The sequence below is a fragment of the Protopterus annectens genome, chromosome 5.part0 (genome assembly GCF_019279795.1).
Source record: "Protopterus annectens isolate FY-2018-M chromosome 5.part0, PAN1.0, whole genome shotgun sequence".
Lineage (NCBI taxonomy): Eukaryota > Metazoa > Chordata > Ceratodontiformes > Protopteridae > Protopterus > Protopterus annectens.
In genome coordinates, this window is record NC_056735.1 from 1,428,010,073 (window position 1) to 1,428,028,226 (window position 18,154).

The 18,154-nt window shown below is 42.3% G+C and overlaps 1 protein-coding gene across 2 annotated transcripts in view; it reads left to right on the forward strand.

Moving 5' to 3' along the window:
• Positions 1–18,154, forward strand: part of PCCA (propionyl-CoA carboxylase subunit alpha) — a 4,227,722-nt gene that overhangs the window by 2,002,283 nt on the left and 2,207,285 nt on the right. For both annotated transcript variants that reach the window (XM_044071233.1, XM_044071234.1), the window contains one exon: positions 15,112–15,206. In XM_044071233.1, the coding sequence (XP_043927168.1) occupies positions 15,112–15,206 (95 nt within the window). The remainder of the gene's footprint in view (positions 1–15,111; positions 15,207–18,154) is intronic.

The following is an 18,154-nucleotide window of genomic DNA, read 5'->3' on the forward strand; positions in this document are numbered from 1 at the left end:
CTGCCCCCGGACTCGGCTTCGTCCTCTTCTCCCTCGGTGGCACCGGCTGCGACCACAGCGGTCCCGCCTTCCATCCCTGCTCCCCTGGCCGGGACTCACCCTCCCACCTTGACTCAGGAGGAGAGGGAATCTAGGAGGGAGAAAAGGAGAGAGAAACACCACAAGCGGCGGGCCGAATCTTCCTCCTCAGTTCCGCCAGCTAAACAGCCTCTCCTAGGACGTCCGGGCCTTCTCCTTCCCGGCTTCATTCACCTCATTTTTCCCCGGAGCCGGAGGAGGAGACCCGGTCACCTTCGAGGTCATCGAGGTGGCACTCCAGGCCAGCCTTGGTGGCCTCGTCTAGATCCACTCGAAGTTTGTCCGATGCAGATATGGACCGGATGATGCGTAGGTTTCTCCAGGCCCAACTGCAGATGGGAGTGCTTGACCTCGACCTCTTTTTCTCCCCGATTCCGGGGTTCGGAGCTGTCGATCCAGGTAGCATCGGAGCCGGGGGAGGCTCGGCACCAATAGTACACCCTACTTCGGCTCTGACCGCACCCTCGAGTTTGTCGGGTCCCTTTTCGGATCCAAGCTCTCGGAGCCATGAGCTGAGCTTCGGATCTGGAGGTGTCAGTGTGTCTTCGGCTCCATCTCGGTCGGAGCATACTGGCCCTTCGGATCTGATTGCATCGGCGCCGGCTCCTGTCCACGCCTCGGATCCGAGGGGCCTGCTCTCGGATCCTAGAGACAGCAGTTCCCCTTCAGCATTTGATGTTGTGGAGAGGGTCTTGTCGAGGGTTTTGAGACCCCAGGCTCTTGCTATGGTTCCAGCCTCCACTCCCTCTCAGACGGGCCTACCTTCCATCACCCGGTCCCAGGGACAGCCTGCGCCTGTGTCCCAGTTGGTTCCCTTAGAGGAACAGGATGTGGTTGGTGTGGGATCTTTGGACAGCCCCCCCCCCCCGAGGAGGTTCCTCACAAACGTAAGTGCAAGAGAAGGCACTTGGACTCCCCTGAGTCCCTGACAGAGGACACAGACTTAGAGGAAGGAGAAGGTTCCCCAAGGTCAACCCCCGAGGGCGTCTCCTTCGGAGACATTATGGAAATGCTTCATATTAGAGGGGGGTGGTCAGCCCAAAAACCTTCCTCTGATGAGTCTATGTTTCTGGAGGCATTTGACGCAGGCCGATCTACCTCTTGGGTGTCCCCTCCCACCGATCCGCTGGTAAATCTGATGACTACCAGGGCATGGAAGGAACCGGACACTGTGGAGCCCATACCAAAGAGACCAGACAAAATCCTCAGTCCACCCACAGATAGGACGGTTTGGAGCAAGGGTTCTCCGGTAGATGCCATGTTGGTGGCGGCTGCCACCAAGAAGGAACTAGCCCAGGAGAGTTCCTAGGTCCACCCTCCCAACAAGGAGTCTCGGACGATGGACCACCTAGGGAAGCGGATGTTCGCTTCAGCTACCTTCTCCGTAAGGTCGCTGAACTATATGGCACATGTGATACAACTCCAGCGGGATCTCATCAAGGAATACGCCGGGTCGCCCCCGAGTCCATGTCGGCCGAAGATAAGAAAACATTCTCAGCTCGAATGGCCACTCTTAAGTCCATTTCGAACACTTCTATGTGGCTTCTTTCCCATACTAAGGAAGGAGCCGCTAGAGCTAGCGGAGTGGGCATTGTCTTATGGCGGCATGCCTGGCTCCGTCTCTGTGACTTTGCAGAACCCCTCAAGGCGTCCTTTGCAAATGCCCCTTTTGACGGCTCTTCACTGTTTGGCAAGACCATCCGCGACATGCTGGTCCAGAGCGAGAAAGACGGGAAGACATTGTCTGCCGTCGGGATCCGCTTCTCGGCTCCCCAGAGGTCCTTCTCCAGGAACCAAAGGGAACAAAAGAAGATGTGGTTCCGGAAATCTCAACAGTCCCGTTTCGCTCCAGACCCCTCGTCCTTCAGAGGCAGAGGAGGACAGGGTGGACGCCGGCCCAGAGGCAGAGGGGGACCGAAAAATTTCGGGTTGAGAGAAATCTTTTCGGATTGGCCCGCGCAGCAGCCCTGAGGGGTACCTGACTGCTCCACTGTGGAGGCAGTCAGGGGGGCATTTCTCGAGGCACCTAGCAGTTTGGGAGTCCATCACAACAGATTGCTGGGTGCTTCAAATTATATCCAGAGGTTACACTATCCCCTTTCTGAATCTCCCTCTCAGACCCCGGAGCCTCCCCGATGTCCCACCCAATCAAAGGGAGGTAGCAGCCACAGAAATAAAGCAGCTGCTAGAAAAAAGAGCAATCCAGCCCGTCCCCCAAGATCAATCCGGATCAGGCTTTTACTCCGGGTTCTTTCTAGTGCCAAAAAAGACGGGGGACTTAAGACCAATCCTCGACCTGTCCACTCTAAACCTGTCGGTTGCCAAAGAAAAGTTCCGGATGGTCACCATTCAATCCATTCTCCCACTCCTGCAGGAGAACAACTGGATAGACCTCAAGGATGCGTACTACCACATTTTGATGGACAGACGATCCAGAAGGTTTCTCCGCTTCCGGCTGGGAGCCAGCCACTATCAGTTCAGGGTCCTCCCCTTTGGTCTCACCACAGCCCCCAGAGTGTTCACTAAAGTTATGGCAGTTGTAGCGGCCCACCTGAGGCTTCAGGGAATACAGGTCTTTCCATCCCTAGATGACTGGCTCCTGACCGCCCCCACCAGGCATCTACTAAGTTCAGCCAGGAATTACTTCCTTCACTTGGCCTCTCATATGGGAATCTCAGTCAATCTCAAGAAAGCCTCCCTTCAACCAACTCAAATCTTGGATTTCATAGGGGCCAGGCTAGATACAAACCCATTGAGGGTCTTCCTAACTCCGGACAGGCTTTGAACTTTGACACTCCACGTGCTGGCCCTCCTACAGTCCCGGCTCCTCCAGCGGAATTGGTCCTGTGGGCGCTAGGTTCCATGGCTGCGGCCATCAATCTGTCACCTCTAGCTTGTCTAAACATGAGGGTCTTACAACGGACCTTGCAGGTTCAATGGTCCATCCTGCAACATCCGCTAAGTGCACCTATCCCCCTCAGCAAGGTTTGCAGGAAATCCCTACTCTGGCGGATCCAGTCCTCGGATCTCCGGGAAGGGCGTCCCTTCTCAGTGTCCCCACCCCAAGCCACGGTGACCACAGATGCTTTTCGCCTCGGGTGGGGGGGCACCGCATAGGCAGAACCATCAAAGGCACGTGGACCCACTCGGAGACCTTGTTGCACATCAATGTCCTAGAGATGAGGGCGGTGCCATTCTGGCCTCGTCAAACGTGGTTCCCTTGCCTATGGTCTCATCTAGTGAATCCTCCATGGATTTTGGATCCCACTCCGGATCTGATATCTCACCCCCTAGGGTTGACAACCCCAAACCTGGACAATCTCAGGCTCACAGCTTGGTTGATCCAGTTCCAATAATAGCTAGGACTCCCGGCATCTCCTCTTATGTTAAGGCTATTTTAGTAGCCGCTCATAAACCTTCTACTAGAAAGGTCTATAAGAGCAAATGGAAACATTTTTCGATCTGGGTGGAACATAGAAATTTGGATCCCTTTACAGCCCTGATACCAGCTGTATTAGACTTTTTGTCATACTTATTTGACCAAGGTGCCAGCTCCTCTACGGTCAAAGTCCAATTAGCGATTTCCCACTTTCATGTGGGAAGTGATCTCGGTCCTTTAGCTTCTTCTAAGATCTGCAAGACTTTCTTAAAAGGTACTTTCTTGTTAAGGCCTCCTGTTAAGGATGCAGTCCCTCCGTGGGATTTAACCCCTGTTCTCCAGGCTCTTACTGGCCCTCCCTTTGAACCTGCAGCTTCGGTGGATCTAAAATATTTATCTTGGAAAACGGCCTTTCTCATTGCTATCACTTGGCTAGAAGGGTTTCAGAGCTTCAAGCCCTTTGTGCCAAATCTCCATACCTGGACTTTCATAAAGACAGAGATTCCCTCAGGACCAATCCATCCTTTTTGCCTAAAGTTGCCTCTGAATCCAACATTAATCAATCTATCAGTTTACCGTTTTTTTTCCCAAATTATCATAACAAAGGTGAATACAAATTGCATTCTTTGGACGTGCACAGACAATTGAGGTTCTACTTACACAGGACTGCTGAACATAGGAAATCTGAGCAACTCCTTGTATCCTTTGCTAAACCCTTTTTGGGTAAACCTGTGTCAAAAGCTACATTGTCCAGATGGATTTCCCAATGTATACTTCTCGCATATAAGCGTTCTGGCCGACCTGAACCTGTCTGAGTTCACGCCCATTCTACTCAATCGATTTCTACTTCTGCTGCTTTTTGGTCCAGAGTGTCCTTGGATGACATTTGTTCAGCAGCCACTTGGGCTTCATCCCATACCTTTATTACCCATTACAAGTTGGATATAATTTCTAGAGGGAGGACATCCTTTGGCTCTGCAGTGCTCCGGAATATTCTTCCATGAGGACCTTCCAAGTTTTTGGTAGCTGGGGACTCTGTCCCACAGGTTGATGAAAAAATGAAGTTAACTACTTCAGATAAAGAAGTTATGTACTCACCATAATGTTCCATCTGAGTAGGTAACTTCATTTGTCAGCAGCCAACCCCCCTCCGTCCCCCTAACTTGTAGTTCGTCCTTTTAGGATCTTTGTGCTTCCTTTTCCAGATGACATCAGGTTAGGATGTTTAGCTGATCCTTTGTTTTGTAGTATTCTATGATACTATAGCAAACTCGATCTGAGGACAGAGAGGGATGGCAGGGGGTTATGGGTAAGGGGGAGGAGCTTGGCGCTCGGATCTTAGCTGAATAAAGCTGCTGGCTCATATCCGATTCAGATCCAATACCCCACAGGTTGCTGACAAATGAAGTTACCTACTCAGATGGAATGTTATGGTGAGTACATAACTTCTTTTTTAACAGTAATATTTCTAAGCTCATGCATATTATCCAAAAACTCCCTTATTTTCACTTTAGCACTTTTTTTATTTTTTTATTTAAGTTTGATGACCGGGGAAGTCCACTGGGCCAAGAAGAGCCCATTTTCAGTGGAGGCCCGGGGAGAAAAGCTCCACGATAATTGCAAGTTACATTTCACATGTTTCAAAAGGAACATAGTTCATACAGCTAATTAAACATTTATAGATAAGCTCCATGATATTTTCAATTGGCTTGTCACAATGTTGAAAAAATGAAAGACATAGTTCAATACAGAAATTTCAACATTTACATAAAGTGAATATTTTTGTTATAAACTCAATTGTAGGTTTAACATTTGAAAATATATCACTACTAGCCATTAGTAGGTTAGGAGAATTTTATGCATGGAGAGGGTTATAGTATATTTGGGACTGGAGAGTATAGTACAATAGATATTAGAGCGACGAAAGTTAGTTTTTGGTAGGGGAGGGATTGTTTTGGGTGGGATGAAGTAATATTACAGGTAGATGGATGAGTCAGTGCAAGGTGGAATGATCATCCATTTGTTCCTCCGTTTGTTCTATGACATTATGCTTATTCTACAGTACTTCAACCTTTGTTAGCCCCTCTTAAGTCCTATTATTTTTTAGCCATATCTCCTTATCTTTTATTTCTACTCTACTTTTAAAGTCCATTTTCATTTTATACAACTCACAAGATATCCCTTCTGACAACTCTCAAATAATTTCCACCACCCATTCCTTAAATTCTTCCCTTTGTAACAGGTTTCGTGGAGAAAGTGCAAGTTTCTTATTTTTACTTTATTATCCTACATTTTTATCATAGTTTATATTGGTGCATGATCTGGAATAGTCATTGAATGTGTGTTGAAGCTTTCACTTAAATGCACATGTTCCTGTGAAGTATAATTTTATCCAGTCTAGCCAGGTTATTGTACCTTGGATCACAATATACAAATTGTCCAAGTTTCTGTTACTGAATTCACATCTTCTGTGCCAAATGTTTTCATGTTTTTTTTCAGAAATATATTCTCTTTTGTTATATTTTCACTTATAGGTCCCCCTGATACATCCTCACTATTGCAAATCAAGTTCCATCCCCACCTGTAAGTAATATTTCCTGCTGAAAGCTGATTATTTCTCCCAAAATATTCTTAAACTTCATAACAGAGGTGTTTGGTGGACTGTAAATACATGACATCATAATCTTCCTCCTTTGCCAGTAGCCCTTCACTACCACAAATGTAACATACATGTCGTTTTTCCTCTTCTGTCACTATTGGTACCACTGTAGCAATCAATATTATTATTAATCCTTGTTTTCCTTTGTCCCTGATATTCTGCTGAATATCCATCCTGAAATCCTTTCTTTCTCAAATTCATGGGTCTCCTGTAGCATTGCTGTTTGCACTGTGCTTTTCTTAATATAATTCAATACTCTTACCAGTAAGGCCATTTATATTCCAAGATAATATTGCAGTCATTATGATAAAACTCTATTGTTCACACCAACTTGGTCTTGCATTCACACATTAATGTTTGGTAGGTTTCTTCTCATAGCGATTTGAAGTTGTCACAATTTTCAAGACATTTTGCTTCAGTTAACCCCCCCTCCCAAAAATAAAAAACAAAAACTAAATGCATTTTCAGATTACCCCAATCCCCTGTTAACTTAGAACAAACACACAAAACTATGTACTTTTTCAACAAATTAAATTTATCCCACCAGATAAGAACAATTGCCCCAAATCAAAAGCTGCACCCACAGGAATTACCTAATCTAAAATTAAGGTTACCTGTGCTGAAGGATATGTTACATCCTGGGCGCCCACTTAGATTGTTGTTTGCTCTTCTCTTATCCCTGTTGCCCTCCCAGCTTTGAAAAACAGCTTGCATGTCTTTAAAAACATTAACTTTTAGCCCAATGAAAAAGTGTGTTGGCTACCCTTAAATAAAACAAAATTTTGCCTTAATGCATTAAAGCTGTTGGGGAGGCTATTATCTGTTATTCGCTTCCCATAATTTCAAACATTATTTTGCACTAAACTGTTTGCCATTGTACTTTAAAATTTTTGCATTTCCCTCACAACAGAATGCTCAGAACTCTCAAGATTAATTGCTTACACCTGCAGACAGCTCATCTCCATGTAAAGGTAGTCAGTAATGAGAAAAAAAAGTTAATAACTTTAAAGATGCATAAATAAATCTGTGTAAATGTCACTCTGGACAGAATTTACAAAATTCCCCTTGATGACGGCCATCAGCTGTAGACATCTTGTCTCCCACTTTGCTAACAGAAAGAAAACAAGCTAATATCTTTATGCAGTTTTACACCCCACTCCAGCAGCCCAAGATTACAACATATTAACTTAAACTTGCTTCTTTGACCAGCCTCTCTTCTCTTGCTATACAGTAAAGCCTTTGTTTCTTACAAGTGTAAAAAGTACTTGTTTATTTTAATATCTTTTATACATAGTCACTGAAAGCCCCCCAATTTAAAATACCTCTGCACACAATACAAACTGCTTTACAATATAATATGCTGTTTATATCATGAAATGTTTAATACAATTATTAATAAGAACAAAAATAATTGTATTTACAGTTACTTCTTTTCCCTTTAGTGACCTTCTAAACATTAATGACATGATGTGGAATATATGTTTTACAGTCCACTCATAAGTTTAACAAATTAACAGTCTGGTCTTTTCTCAGCCACTTTTTCTTGCAAAGCCATATTTCACAAATGTCAGTGTTGCTGGTCTTCCTGATAATCTCCATCTCCCAACACCCGGTTCTTATTCAAGTCCAAGATACTTCTGATTCTGCTACCTAACTACTGAGCTTTTTTATGTCTCAAGCATTTTACATATGATTTCAATGAGAAATTCTCTGTATGAACTTGCATTTCCTTCTCTTCTGCCTGGTGTACAGTGAATAATCATTTTCAACAAGCACTTTTCTGTCCTCAGTTTTCTAATACTTTTCACTTCTCTCATTTAACTCAAACTATTTGTGAGATACTGTAAATTATATGAGGTGTGCTCTTAACTGCATATTTAGTAGAATACTTCTCAGGAAGCAAGTGGTTTCATAACTTAAGAACCTTCAGGAGATAAGGAAATTAATTAGCCTTCTGATGCTCAGGATTGAATGAGATTAGGCAGTGAAAATTAAAATTAGTAATATACTTCATCTTTTGTATGGAGACGCATCAGCACAGCTGGTCCCTTACTTTGTTTAACATACATCAATGTAAGAAAAGTATGGTAGGGCTTACTAGGTTGTAGAGCAGTATACAGATGCACTTACAGGCAAAGTATATAGTGTTAGCACTGGGAATGCACCTGTTTCTAACTGCACAAGGCTTATTTCGAATGTCTATCATTGCTTGTGGAGAAGATTACTTTAAACAGAACTTGCCATAAATATTATTACTAATTAATGGAAACTGAATTGTTCCTTTAAACACTTGCATAAGTGACATGAAGTAACATTGCTTTCCACCATCTTTGGGAGTGGTATACTCCTTAAAATTAATTTACTTTATTACACCTTTTGTGTCTCACAGGTACTACCCTGCAAACACAAGTCAAATACATAGTTTGTGCTATAGCTGTAGTGAAATCTTTTGATGGCTTGTAATATTTTGCCTGTTTGCTGCTCAGTTTGTACCTGTTTCATGCAGTACTGCCATACCCTGCTTAGACTGGGTTCTGAGTTGCATTGTATTTATGCCATCTCCTTTAGTGATGCTGCATTCTTATCTTAGTTTCTTCATTTATTCCAGTGCAGGGAGGGATTCTCAATGACAACAGTTGTATATTGAAGAATTGTTGTGACTCAGTACCCTCAGTGTTCTTCATATTGATCACTGCTGCAGTAGCCTTAGCTATAAGAGTTATATCTTGCAAAAGATATAACAGCCGACCAACTTCCAAAGCTTCAGGGCATCTTCCACATGCCCATACTGTCAAGCAGCTCAAACTGAGCTGACTAAAAGACAAGTCTGGACATGAAGCTCTTCATAGCTTTAATACCGTTAAAAACTATGCTCCTCTGATCCATTTGAGGAATCAACTGTCAGCTTCTGCTTTCCTTTGCAGGGCAGATAATTTCCCCTTGAGAAAAAAGCTGTCCATTTTCTTACATTTTTGTTTTATTACTTTCCTCTTCTTGAAAGTTATTTTAAAGCTATTAGTGTTCTGTTAATGGACTGTCTCCAGAATGTAATGTTCATTTAAACAAAGCACTGTTTTTTTCTGTCAGTTTAAAAGTAGTGTAAACTAGCTGAAAACATATTTTCTGTGGAGAAATGATGTTTATTTTCCAGTTTTGGGGCTGCCACAGTGTTTTAAAGTGATTTTTATTGTGTGTGTGTTTTTTTTCTCTCAAAATGTAACTTTTGTGGACTGGTAGTTTTACCAGCAGTTGCTGCTTGTCATCCACAGGAAAGAGGCACCATTTTCAGCTTAACCATTGAGCAAATTGTTGGTCCCACAGTCAGTCCCCCTTCCAGCCACAAAAAGAAAAAGTTAATTAAGCAAACAGCCTTTGCCAACTTAGAAGGCTAGCAGTTTGCCTCAGACGCAGGTGGGTGACTCTGCTGTGGCCATTTGTTGTACCTCAGACCACTCATCTTTTATGCCAGATCCTCTGGTTTAGCAACTACAGCCATTATGGACCAGGGGTTTGCCAGATTTTCTGGGGCTGTTGGACTGCCCTCACTGGGCAAGTGAGAGACACTCTTGTTGGTCCTAGGAGAGGGAACGGGGAAGGTTTCCCTGTTGTGTCATAATGCTTTTTCCCATCATTGGGGAAGCTGGCTGCCATTAGTAACACAACAGGTCCGTTTTTTTCCTTTGAAAATATACAGAAAACCAAGTGTATATCAACTCCTCCACAAATTTCTTTGAATAAGAGCAGTTTACAGAGACTGACTCAAGGTGTAATTCAGACTATTTTTTTTTTTTTGCCCAAAATAATTTATTTCATCTAGGTTGGAAATACAGAAAATATTAGAATAAATAGAAACATTTTACAAACTGAATATAATAGTACAATTTCCAAAAAAAAAAAAAAAAAGAGGAAGAAAGAGATAAAACAAACTATTTACATTATATACAGGTTGCCTGAGACCAAGCTTTAGTTAATACAAGTTTGTCTTATAAAAGAAAGACTATGATAAAAAAAGTTTCAATGAGGGCAAATACTTTCAACCAATCCTTCTTGTAAAGTAGTTTCTGGTAAAAGAAAGAGGAATTCCAATTTTCCTAGAGAGAGTCAAGATTCTGAATATGAACTGGAAGGTGCAGGGACTGATTCAGGGTTTTGTCCTCAAATTTCTGATTCAGACTCAGGAGAGTGCTCAGTTTCTGATTCTCCCTGTGGGTGTTTATCTTTCTTTGAGACAATTGCTAGAATTCAGAATGTTTTCAGTGGGAGAACAATGAGATTTCTCTAGTTCCTCAGAAAAACTAGGAGTACATACAGAAGGATTTTCCAAAACCTGCACTCATGCCTCCTGTCCTGTCTGCTCTAGAGGACATGTGTTTTACTGCCTATAGTTTTACTGATAATCAGCCAGCTGTCCCTAAAAAGGCAGATAGGATGTATAACATTACTCAGTTTTTAATTTTTTATGTACTGTTCTCATACCTGATCCAGCAGCTGTAGCCTTGGTGAATCCACTGCTGCTAAGCATCAGTCCTACTCTTTCTAATACTGATCGGGAAATTTTTGATAGGTATGAGGAAAAAAGCAAGTTTGGTTTTCAGAATTTTAAATTGTCAGGCTCATATGTTAAAAGTTTGTTTTGACAAATTGTGAAAATCTGAGGAGTGTCTTATCTATGGTTTCTTCTTGTGAGGAAAATATATGATTTAAATAATTTGATTTCTTCTGTTGCACAGGTCTCTACTCATTGTTTGTAGTGTGTGTATGACTGTCGATATTCTTCCAGATCTAAAGCCACCGGTACTGCTTTAAGGAGGTTTGTTTGACTGCATTCTAAGAACCTCCCAGATAATGTAAAACTGAGATTGGATAGGGATGTGATGACCTACCACTGGACTAGTAATCAAGGAGCCTCAATCCTCACCACTGTCACCAGTGGAGGATATTCACTGGGAGGATAACAGTTACACACACCATATTTCCAGATGTAGCTCTCTGTATCAAATGCAGTTTCCCTTAAGAGCACACAGAGACCACAGTCAGTCCGGAGCTGGTTTCTCCCTCTTTCTGCAGATCCCCAATAAGATTCCCCACTGGCACAGCTATAGAGTTGAGATCTCAGCTGAGTGTCCAAGCCAAGGCCTCCAGCACCTTGTTTGTCCAACCAGCTTTACGTGTCCCTGCCCAAGTAGCTGACACACAAGACACTTTGAGATTTGATTTACACGCACACACACACACACACACACCTGGGAGAGGCTGGCACATGTTTACTAGCAGTGCCCCCTTCTGCCCAGTCTATAAGGTAGTTATGACTGCCACCAGACACTCCTGTCAGCTACCTTCAGGCTTTTCCAAGGGTACCCATTATACTGAGTAAAATTAATATTAATACAAATGGTAGTTTGGCTAGCTATTAGGAGTGGCCCACACAGTGTTACCCAATAAATATACAAGTACTCTCAAAACTTAAATATGTCTACAAAGATCAGCCACAATGAAAGGTTTAAATATATTTAATAATAAATAATAAAAGAACAAGAAAATACTAAGTATATATTCACAGTGACATCAGAGTTCAAATCACAGGAAATATTTAAAATAACATTGAAGGGCAGGCTCAGACAAAGAAAACAATATCTAAACTAAGCTTCACTGTATTCCTGACTGTATTTAAGAGAGTTACTATTCCTTACTTGCTTAATAGAGCAAGACAGATGATGTGATGAATGGTTCTTCTTGTTGTCAGGCCCAAGACAGAATACAGAATGCTCTGTCTCACTAAGAGATTCTCAAAATAATATCTAAAATATTACTTCTGAGATGGCTTGCAGAATGACATCACTCTTGGTCATCTGACTTCTGGTTCCAATGCAAGCCCCCATTGCTGGAAGCTAGCAGGGCTTTGCACCTACCTGTAAAAACACACGCAAAAGCTTTTGCTCAGATCTGTGCAGGTGCTGGAAGTTGTACAATAATTTCATACCTCAATGCTTCCAGAGTAGTAATTAGTTCAACCCCAAAGGCATTACAGAAAGCTTCCTAGTACAGATTTTGTGTCTCTGGCTGCATTGAAACCTGAGAGGTAGGATGTTTATGGCCTAGCTTATAAAGTGATTTAATTTTAGATATTTTTTAAAGTTTGCTAGTAGGGATGAAAGTGCAGGGTATATAGGACACCAATGACAAATGCAAGTACATAAATGTCAAGGAGATATTTGCCCTCTTCAAGGCAGTCAACTCTCTGAACCATCTTTGGTCCCTGGGACCTCCTCAAGTAGTGAAAGACAATATCACAGTCATGTGATCCATCAGCAAGCAAGGGGGAACTAGGTTGTATCCCCTTTGTAGGCTAGTCATGTTAGCTCGAGATATAGCTTCACAGCCCAGTCTCACTTTACAGACATCCTACATTCTGTCAGACTAAAACTGTGTGACAGACAAGCTGAGCAGGACCAGGGCAGACCCTCATGAATGGAAACTAGATTAAGGGGTCTTCCATAATTTGATCCATCTGTAGGGTTCCTCAAGTAGACCTCTTTGTCTCCTGTCTGAACAGTCAACTGGCTACATTCTGTTCAAGGACTGTGTGCAAAAAGGCCTGGGAGGCAGATGCTTTTTTGTTTTGGGCAGGAATGTTCCTGTATGCCTTTCCACCCCTCCCCGTAATATCTGCGGTACTTCTGAAGATTCAGAAGGAAGCCCAGAAGATCATTGTGGTGACCCCTTTTTGGCCCAGGCAACTGCAGTTCTCCTTTTTTTTTTTTTTGGAAATGGCCAAGGGCAAATACCACAAGCTTCCTCACGAAATGGATCTACTCACACAAGAATATGGGTGTTTGATACACCCCATCAGTCTTAATTTCTTTTAGACACCTGTTTTCTGAGGACACGCAGCAGGGGCTAATGGATGCAAGAAAGACTGGTACTAGAAAGTCATATATTAGCAAATGGAAAGGTTTTCTAGTTGGTGCCAACAACATAACCAGCACCCATTCAGGGCTAGTTGTTCTCTGCTTTTAGAATATTTGTGTGAGTTGCTATCCTATGGCCTTTCTTAGTCCTCTATCAAGGTTAATTTCTTGGCTATTTCAGCATGTCTGCCCATGGATCCTCCTCTTTCATGGAAGTCTAATGTCAAAATGTTCTTGAAATGAGTTTTGCACAAGAGGCCTCCTAGTAAACCAGTGGCCTCCTTGGGCTCTTCATTTTATGTTAGAGAAACTAAAACTTGCTTCATTTGAACCAACTAATCTGGATGACTTGAGGGTCTTAACATGGAAAACAGTTTTACTGATTGTTTTGATCTCTGCAAGAAGGGAATCTTAGTTAAAAGCTTTTATGTTGAGTTAGCCCTACCTCATTTTGCATAGGGACAGGGTTTAAGAACTAATTCTTCTTTTATACCTAAGGTGGTATCCAAGTTTAAGCCAAACTATCCATCTCCCCGTTTTCTTTCCTGAACATAAAAATGAGGGAGAAAGGATTGTCTATAACTTGGATATCCTCAGACATCCCAGGTACTAACTTGACAGAACTAAATCTTTCAGATTTTCAGATCAATTTTTCATTTCTTGTAAAGGTAAGAAGAAGGGACTACCTGTGTCATAACAGACTATTTACAAATGGTTGTCTAAAATTATTACCTTTTGTTATACTCACCATGATACATCTATTCCAGGCAGGATCAAGTCCCACTCTATCAGGTACTTGACTTCATCTATGGCTATTTGGAAAGGGTTGGACTCTAGAAGTATTCTAAAAGCTGCTGCTTTGTCATCTGTATGTACCTTTACAGAGTACTGTAAGCTTGATTCCTTCTGTAGGTCTAGATCAAGCTTTGCTAGGACCATTTCCAGGGGCTCCTGGACCCCTCTCCTTCCTCCTCTCAGATATAGTTAGCTATGGTTATCTACCCATATAGCTAATGCTACTGTGGCAGTGTTCAGTATGAAGAACATAGTAGCTGTGTAAGTTGAACTTAGCATAGCAGTCAATGTTCAGTCATCACTGCTGCAGTAGCCACTCCCTGACTCCATCACATTTTTTGGTGTGTTTTTATGCCAGGGTGTGGACATTTATTTTTGTTATTCATAGTATTGTCCTTTCAGGTCTCAGCCTGTCTCTCTCTCTCTTTTGACAGGAAGGCTTTGAAGGGCTTTGGCTCAAACTTGTCATTTAGTCAGCTCAGCTCCAGCTGCTTGGCAGTTTGGGCATGTGAAAGGTGCCCTGAAGATTTGGAAGCTGGCCAGCTGTTATATCCTCAGGAGGATATAACCTATACAGCTAAAGCTACTGCAGCAGTGATCACTTAAACATCTAATGTTATGGTAAGTTCAACTTGCACAACTGTACTTTTTATCTAAAGTTGCCTTATTTATTATCTTTTTGCATTAGTGTTATTTCATGGTCTTCCCTGAATGCCTTTGTTTGATATATTTACCGGCAAACTCATGTTAGGGCAGTGCAGTTTATGTAAGCATTAATGATTCAGGTCAGTACTTGTGACTTCAGCTAATATGTTCTAGATAGACCTGCATTTGTAAAAAGTTTATTCTGTCCTCATACCTCTCGAGTGTACCTCATTACAAGGAACATTCCCCATTTTGGGTCTTAAAAAGCACTTGCTCCTCAAAGTTCAGTATTGAAAGGATCTGTGTTAGGAATTTATTTAGTTGATATCCATGATAGTTCTGAATCCCATTAATGCATCTAAAGAACTTTATAAGTATAAAGTAGCACATTTTAAACATCTGTTAGCTTCCTAGTTGACGTTGTTAATAGGTGTTGCACATTTTGTCCATTTGCAGCACATTATGAGAGGCAGTGTTACTCATTTTGGAGATGCAAGGTTGAGAGCTATTGCTGTACTATTCATTTGTATATAGATCGTTTCAGTTCTTTGAAGTTTGTTTTTTGCTGTTGAATCAGTTGACTGCATCATAGTTTGCTGTTGAGAAGACTGGTGCCACATCTATACTGACAGCTATATGTTTAATAGATTTTGGCAGACAAGCAAGGCAATGCACTTTGGCTCAATGAGAGAGAGTGCTCCATTCAGAGAAGAAACCAGAAAGTAGTGGAAGAGGCACCAAGGTAAGGCTTGCCCTTTTCTCACATACTGAGTTGATTTTTGCATATTGAAAATTTAAATTTTATTACCTCATTTTTTACTTCCATTAAAGCAAGCGGTTCCCACATTTTTCTGATTTATGCCATAAAATTATGTATTCACACATTTGCATGTCTGCTGTTTAAAAAGTTAAAATCATTTTATCCCATACTTTGACAGTGATAACAAGTGTCTGCCATCTAATCTGTTTTCTATATCTATCACTGTACTTCAAATCTCACTTGTTCTGTTAATCTAGTTTCCCTACAACAAAGTTTCTCCTTCTGCTTTTACATGCAGTTCATTGGTCCTCCACTTTCAAGTTCAGTTTTGATCTAACTTTGAGGGATATTGTTTGATGTGTTACATGATTTGTTCTAGTTTTCCAGCCATCGTTCTATGGCACAGTTGTTTGGAAAAGTCTGTGCTGTAGATTTGCAAATTCAGTGCCATTGTATACACAACTTCATAATCATGCCTAACCCCAGAAAGTGGCATACCTGTTTTGCTGCTCACACAGTTCTGAATTTGACTCATCTCCTGCATTGTTTTCCAAGATAAAGGTCCAGAAAGTGTGTGTGACTGTCAGACTACAGCAAAGATTTGCAGTAACATCATTTATATTTTGTACCAGTGGAAAAAGTGGCAGCTGCTGTTCCAAGTACCAGAGGTTCAATCCTGTTGATCAACAAACCTAGAGAGAGAGAGAAGCTTCTTACATATCTTGCAACAGGAAAGATGACAGCAGATCAAGATGCATCTGATGGGTATTGGAATAGGATCAATGGAGAAGCCGTAGGTATCAGCAGGAACACTACCAGAAGGACCAGATCTCAGAAGGTAGATTTCCCCCCATAGTTTAATTTCTGATGACAATTAACACGACACCCCAACCTTATGTAGAGAATGGGAAAAGGGGGGGGGGTGATGATGATGATGGCTTCTAGATCCTACAGGTGCTTTGTGCATCCTTGACTAGTGAAAATTGAGACCTGTCTGAGGCATCCACGACATTGGATGAAAACAGGGCCCAGAGAAGATATTTCCTGTCTCTCCCATCTTGTGGCATACATTCTGAAGTATTAACTTTTTGATTTGCTAGAGTTTGAGGTAGACTGGCCAGATCCCAAGGAGTGGCCTGCTGTGTCATCCAGTTGTGACTACTTCAGGTTGAGGTGGCTTCACTTACAGCTTTTTTCCAGAAATTATGGTAGAGTGGCAATGCTTGGGTTTCCTACATCAGAGTTCTCAAGGCCTAAATAGCAAGACAACGCTTATCTGATGGGAACCTAATTCACAGGTGTGGGACTACACCCTTAGGAATTTTAGCCTTTTGCTAACAGCCCATTTCCTTGCATGATACATTTATTAGACATGTGACTGCATGTAACATTCATGTTACCAAATACCCAGCATGCATCAGTCACACCTACCCATGAGTGACACCTTTGATGTTCCGACAAGTGGAGATAATGGAGATCAGATGATTACATCTCAGGCTCCTGTGAGGAACCTGAATATCCAAAGGCCAATGTTTATGAGGAAGACAAGGACAGTGGTTTTTATTCCCCTGCTCCCTTTTCATGATATCTTCTTTGGAGAGACAAATACCGTGATTCCTAACCCCCCCATTCCCTTTGAATGATCTCCTTCATTGTGGAGACCTTGAAGCTTGTTAGGTCCAGTATTGACCAACCTTGGTCTTTCCTGTTCCTTTTCAAAAATACACTGGTGTGTATTTGGGAAAGTAGGTGGTGGATCCATGGGTCGTACCTCACATGTCACTTTGTGGCTAAAAGTCCTCAGCTATTTATTTCACTTTTCTCATTTGCAGTAATGCATTACGGCATGCAGTTGGAAAACTACAGACATTTCTGAGTCTTGTGTTGAAGGAGAGCTATTTATTCAGTCCCTGTCCATGGCTTCAAGATTAGGCTTATGTTTAGCCTGCTGTAGTTCTGACAGTGTGGACACTGTAGCTATGACCACAACGTGAGTCATGTTACCATTTAGAATGACATAGCTAATGTTCTCCTCCATTTCAGAAACATTATCCTTAACACCCAGCTTAAGGGCAAACATGTCTGTGGCCAGGTATCCCAAGACCAGTTGTTGATCTGTTGAAGAGAAAGAAGGCCCAACCACTGTGGAGGACCTTTATTTTCTACTCCCCCACTTCATTTTCCTGACCTAACCAACTCCAAAAGGGAAACTCTTCTCAAAATCTGACGAATGCTGTCAAGCCTTTGTGTCAAGGCTTACTAAAAAATTACACTGTCAGCTTTGCCACATTTTCTGACTTTATCTGGGACTGCCAGTGCAGGTTGGCTTTCTAAATTTGCTCTATCATGGAGAAGTATTACCATGCAGCAGTGATTCTAGTCTTGGTAACTCTGTCACATCTTGTAGCTGACTTTTCTTCCCCCAAAAGAGCCCCAGTAAAATGCCAGTCCATCTCAGTGGAAATATTGGGAAAAGGCCAAGACAGTCATGCTGAATGGGGCCATTGAGGCTGTCTCATTGTGGAACAAGATCAGAGTTTTTACTGTTGCCTGTTTTATTCCCGATGAGGTGGATTCTTTCCATGCCATCATGGACTAAAGCATCTTGCCAGCATATCTGGTATGTGCAATTCCAAGTGATGACCACCTAGTGGTCATGCCTTTGATGCTACTTGGTACATGATGGTTTTGTCAGGTACAGTGGATACATTTGACACACAAACATGTGGGGACCCCTCAGAGTTCCCTCAGTTTTTGGATGAGTATCACTTTTATTATGGAGTGTGTTTTCATGTGGGCATTCCTCTTAGCTCAGAGTACTTACCAAGATGTTGACTATGGTGACTAAAGCCATGCTGGACAAGCAACTCAGTGTGTTGGCTTACCTGGATAGCTGACTCTTGGTAATGCCATTCATGGACTTTCTTGAC